Source organism: Monodelphis domestica, chromosome 4, assembly GCF_027887165.1.
Source record: "Monodelphis domestica isolate mMonDom1 chromosome 4, mMonDom1.pri, whole genome shotgun sequence".
NCBI lineage: Eukaryota > Metazoa > Chordata > Mammalia > Didelphimorphia > Didelphidae > Monodelphis > Monodelphis domestica.
Window position 1 is genome coordinate 87,073,495 of NC_077230.1, and position 6,000 is coordinate 87,079,494.

Genomic DNA, 6,000 nt, shown 5'->3' on the forward strand with positions numbered 1-6,000 from the left:
ACATGTATGTAAACAGGTCTTATTTTTGTCAAAATCACTTATTTTATATAATTTGGCACTGAGTTCAGAAGATTTTAACATACATTCTTTAATTCTATATTATGACACTAGATAATTAGGTCTAGCCTTACAAAAGTATAGCTCATAAGTTTTTTTTCAATGGGGTTTGAATCAAGCAAGTTCCAAGGTCATTGAAAGATTAATTTCTTAACCTTTATATGATGTGTGGCAAGGTGCCAATTTTACATCATCCTTTTTCCATCTAGGAATTTCTGTAATTCTAGAACAATTCTGCTCCTTAGGATTATCAATTAATTTATCAGAGTTCATTATTCTCTCATTGGGGAATAAGACTTCTAGGCTCACTGAAAGTTAAAAAATCCCTATGAAATCTGGGGTGTGCATGAATATAGCTGATGAAGTTGTTTTATAGTTATTACAGGGATATTCAGATTTCTAATGATGATTTTGGTATAGACTTGAATGAAATAGTGAATTACATCAGGAAAATTTAACTTTTTTTAAATCTTCGGTATTACAGTCTTTGTATTATCTTGTATATATCAAACTTTTTTTTCCCTTTCATAGCCAAAGTTAGAAACTTTTTTGTTTTTTAACATGTCTACTCTTTGTTCTTCCAATTTCAAGAAGCCTTTGAGACATATCATGGAAGCATTAATAATATCTTTGGCTATCATGTCCTAAAAATCTTTGTTTTCTGAGTACTAATTAAACAGTTTTGCAGCTAAAATGTCAGTTCTTGGCACTGTTTTTCATTTTGGATAACATTTTCTTTGCATTTCAGTGTGACTGATGCTTGGGGTTTGAATGATCCCTGAATCATTTGAGATCTCCATTTAAAGAAGTCACTGTAAAATCTCTAAGTGGACTCTATGAGAGCTACAACTTTTGCATATTTCCTTAGAATAATGTTCATTTTGGATAAATTAAAAACTTAAAAAGAGGGCAATGCAACATTTATGTATGGCATAAAATCTAACACTCAATTGAAAGAACTAAAGGTAGGGCAAGGTAGAGAAAACCAACTGTATCTAGTTTTATCTGATCAAGGTCAAACATTCTGAGTCATCACAATATCAGCAAAAGCCTATATGAATGACCACTGCAGTCACAAAATAAAAGTCTGGAACAGGGACTGGGCCTGTGATTTTACTAGTATAGGGAACTCAAAGAAGAGGATACCCCTTCTATCAATACAATTCTCTGCTTCTCTTAAGACAGTTATCTAGTATAATGAGAGATTAAGAGACTTGACTCTAGGTTTTCCTGACTTCCAAAAGCCAATTCTCTATCCATTGCAAAACACTGTCTCACAAAATGAAATCATTGTCATTTCCTTCTCCAACTTATTTCGCCGATGAGGAAACTGAGGCAAACAGGGTTAAATGACTTTCCCAGGGTCACAAACCCAGTGTCTAAGGCCACATTTGAACTCAGAATGAGTCTGCCTAACTCCAGGAACAGCTCTCTTATCCACCTAGCTGCCCTAAAATAGTTGCTAGTTCCAAGTAATTCATACACCACTTTACTACCATGTTAAAGTTAATATCCTATTTTTAAAACTGCACATAATAGAAGCTAACAGTATCAGATACAATTTCCTGTTCTTTATTACACTGAAATGTACACACACACTCAAATATATTGAAAATATAAAACAAAAAAGGAATGTTGAGCTGTGATAATTTTCTAGCTCCTACTAAATCAAATCTTATAGTGTTACTGTTAGGATTACTCACCTTCCCCTGTATCTGAGTCCACTAGGCTCAGATTCCAAAGATATCCCACAAAATTCAAATGCACAAATCTAAGTCAGATTGCCCCAACTCCAAGTTGCTTTTCCTAATTTAGTAATTATGAATTAACAATCTCAAAGAAAACCTTGAAGTTTCCTTTTTCCTATTGCTCTTAAATCACAGGTGGATTCCTAAGCATCATTACTAGTGGAAATCAACTCACAATGGGTCAATAATTTTATATTGCTATTCAAAGGACAGCATCATTAAACTTATTTGAGAGTATAGAAATTATCCAGAGGCATAGTATCCACATTCTGTATTGCTTAAACCCCAGAGAAGATATCAAAACCATTTGTCATCCAGATCCTTCAAATAAAATTGTTCACTTAAATTACCTTTTCTATATATGCTCTATTCCTCTCACAGCTTTCCAAATAAGGGCCATTTGCATTTGAAATCAGCCTTTCTCTAGTTGGGCTCCTTCTCAGGACTAACAAACTTTCTATTTACAACTGTCCCTCCTACAGGATCAGGGCCTTCTCCCAGCTTCCTATTAACACTAGCAATTGGCTTAGGGATCTGTGTTTTCAATTACACCCAAAAACATTCATCTCCTTAGGGGCAAAGTAAGTGGCTAAGAAAGGTAGGCCTAGAGACAGGAGGTCCTAGTTTCAAATCTGGCTTCAGACACTTCCTAGCTGCTTGTGACCCTGGGCAAGTCATTTAACTCCAACAGCCCAGCCCTTACTGATCTTTTGCCTTAGAAAAAAATGCTGATTTGAAAACATAAGGGTTTTTAAAAGCCAAACAAAACATTTACCTCCACTATCTTGCCTGAATTCATCATTCAAAACAGAAACTTTTTTTAATTCAATAGCAATGAGCCAGGCACTAGAAATATAAATATAAAATGACTGCTCTCAAGATTACATTCTACAGGAGATACAATCTTTAAACTAGTAAGGAAATACAAAGATAATTTGTGATGTTCATAAACACTAATAATTATGGGCATCAAAAAAGGATCATGTAGAAAATGGCATCTGAAAACAGAACCATGAAGGAAGCTAAAGATTTTAATTGAAAGTGATCAGGAAAATTTAACTCAAGAGCCAGGTAACCTTAAACCTAAATATAAACAATTTGCTCCATTACAGCAGAATAAATAATAAAGTTTTATCTGATATTTATGCGCATTAATTAGTACAGTTTGAGGTCACTGTGTCTTCTCTCTTCTACTACATGGTAAATTCAAGGATATTTTTATCCTTTCCTAAGTACTCTTCAGAATTTTTAGGACTGTATTCTTCATACAACTGGTCCTCAAATTTTTAACTGGTAAAGAGTACTATACTAGATTAATGATCACTGTATTTTCCACAAATACTTTCTATTATTCTAAAGTAATATTTCAGATTAAATATTAAAGTTATTATTGCCATTTGAACTATTTAAAGGAAAAAATAATGGCAATAAATATAAAAGGGAAAGAACAGCTTTCAAACCCATAATTCTTCAGAAACAGCATGTCAGATGAGCTGCTTATTCTAAACTGGATTTTAGTTTCACTTAGTTCATTTTGGAGCTAAATATAATCACTGGGATAGCTGGACTAACTAAATACAGAGGAAAAAACAAGTGGAAGAAGAAAGCCTATTTTCCACAGAATAATATATAGTTTGCTGTAAAATCTATATGGCGTATTTATTAGTATAAATCTTGTTTATATAGCAAATGGACAAGGAGTTGGGCCCAAAACTGAACAGGAAGGGGAGAGTATGCTTTTGAGATGATGCAAAGGTCTTTATTACCCCAAACCTTCACCTAGAAACAAAGGTACATTTAAAAAATACTAATATTCTTCCAGTATTGTTATACTGATAACAGTCATGGAACATTAGTGTCCAAATTAACTGAAACTGACAACCAATAGGCAATGGAGCAAGTACATAGTAAAGACAAGCAGACCACACAGCATATCAGTAACATGGAATTATGTAGGAGAACTAGATTAAAGAATGTTAGCAAAGAAACATATAGAAGAAAAAGAAAGGCTGGGCAGATGAAGGGAGGGATAACATTGATGGCCCTTGTGCTCCACTGATAACCTCATAACAAGGGAAAGGGAGGAAAGTTCTTAACATTTCAGGAGGTTGTGTGTTGTAATGTTAATCCTTGGGGCACATACTGCACATACTGAATAGGTATAGATGGGTTGTGATCCATAACCTTATAGGGAATGCATCCAGATCCATTATTCTTATATGCCACCCTAACCCCTCCAAAAAGCTTGACTAGGTGGCCTTTGTTAAAATTAACCTAAGTAAACAGCTTTTGTCCCAAATTCTTTTGGCTTGCCTCAAGTTTTTAGGGCTTTAGCCCCAACATTGATCAGTCTACCCAATCCCACAAACATTCCTCTTCTCCATATCATAAAACCCATATACTCCAAGTGTAACAATAAACACACGAGGTAATTTATGATTCTGCCAATGAGAAAATGCAGTAGTTAATAACTACTTAAAGAATCTAGGAAACAATTTCTTGATCACTTCCAAAATTTAAAATAGCAGCATGAATAAGAAATGGAAGGAAGGCCCCTAATTAGAGGAGAGCCACCCCCCCCCCAAGTAACAAAAATATTTACCCATTTGTACAGATTAAACTGCAAGGAAAAGCTTGTATATGAGTTCCTAGAAAAGTCCATGCTGTAAGACGGGATGGAGGAGGAAATATTTTAGCAATTATTTGTCCCAAGAATCCTAAAGATTTTTAAAGTCTTAATATTTTTGAAATTCTCCGGTTTTATAAGCAAAGCATTCAAAACTTCCCAGCTTCCTCACCTCCCCCCACTCCAAGTCCCTCCTCCCACAGCGCTCTAAACCCCCCCCCCCCTTCTCCTCCCCGCCCCACCACCGGGTATCCTCCAGTTCTCTTCGCACGTCACACCTCCCAACCTTGACGTTCACAGCCATGCCGGCACACGAATCTCCATTTATCCGCTCTCTAGTCACAAGTGCTTCTGTCATGCCTATAATTACCACACCCCCGTCAGCCTTTTCAGGCCGGTGTTGTTATGACATCTGTCGCTGTAGCCGCGCCCCACCCCCACCTCTACAGTGCAGCTCCCCCCCACCCCCGAATCGTCCACTTCAGGGACTGGGGGGGGGGGAGGGGGAGGCTCGAACGTGTAAACTCCCACACGGATTGTCCCTTCCTGTCCGGATTAACACGAAGACACACGCACACACCATCCCTGGTCCTTCCTGCCAATGACAGGCTCTCAGGCGCCCCCCTACCCCCACGACGCAGGCATCGCGTCTGTCCTCGCCCTCCCCGCTGCCGCCGCCCCTGCGGGCGCCCAGTCCCAAACCCCCTCCCCCCGCACACCTCCTCCTCTTTTCCTCCTCCTCCTCTTTTTCTCTTCTTCTTCCTCCTCCTCCTTCTCCTCCTCCCGCCGCCACCGCCGCTGCTGATCTGCCGCAGCCGGCGTTCCTGACGGTGACCAGCACCACAGGGCCCAGCCCCAGGGCGGCCGGGCCTCCGCAGCACTGCCGTTAGCTGCACGGCGTCAGGCGAAGAAGGCGCGAGCTGACAGGGCCCAGGATCCAAGCCCGCGCCCTCTCCGCCCCCGCCCCCGCCCCCGGGCCTCTCCCGGCCTCTCCCCATTTCCCCGCGGGAGGACAGGCCGGGAGTGGGGGAGGGAGGAGGAGGAAGAAAAAAGAGGGAGGATCCCAGCAGGCGCCTTCCCCTCCCCAACCGCCGCCGCCCGCGCACCCACCTGGTTCCGTGGCAGCCGATCTCGAGCGCGCGGTGGGTGAATGGGGGTCGTCAAGCGTTCACCCGTTCCCTCGACTGCACAGCTGGCCTGCGGCTTCAGCGGCACTCACCAGGCCTCGCTCGCTTTCCGCCGCCGCGTACCGAGCGAACAGCGAGACTAGAGAAGCCGGCGTTCGAAGCGCGCCTGCGTGATAGCAGCCTACAGACGTCGAAGGATGGGAGGGGGCGTTGGGAGGCCGGGGAAAAGGGGAGGAGGAAACCTCGTTTTCTACGCCTGCGCAGTCCCCTTCTGTGGCCAAGGCCGTGGAAAGCTTGTTGGGAGTTGTAGTTCCATTCGTCGTAATCGGCCTCAGGCCTAAAGTCCCTCCCCTATCAGCTTGTGTTAAAAAGAAGAAAAACCAGGGTCCCCCTATCTTAGGGAAAGGGACGGGTTACGGATGAAGTCTGCAGTAGATGGTTT

The 6,000-nt window shown here is 41.3% G+C and overlaps 1 protein-coding gene across 6 annotated transcripts in view; it reads right to left on the bottom strand.

Annotated features, from left to right (window-relative positions):
* Window positions 1-5,550, bottom strand: part of KPNA1 (karyopherin subunit alpha 1) — an 81,995-nt gene extending 76,445 nt beyond the window's left edge. Inside the window, exons 1-2 of one of the 6 annotated variants that reach the window (XM_056793531.1) lie at window positions 4,710-5,078; window positions 4,408-4,468 (exon numbers count right to left, since the gene is read on the bottom strand). In XM_056793531.1, the coding sequence (XP_056649509.1) occupies window positions 4,408-4,411 (4 nt within the window). In that variant the 5' untranslated portion in view covers window positions 4,412-4,468; window positions 4,710-5,078. Of the gene's footprint in view, window positions 1-4,407; window positions 4,600-4,709; window positions 5,079-5,150; window positions 5,298-5,541 lie in introns of those variants that run through there. The other 5 variants (XM_007493786.3, XM_056793532.1, XM_016433501.2 and 2 more) reach the window with 5 other exon arrangements.
* Window positions 5,551-6,000: the final 450 nt, after the last annotated feature.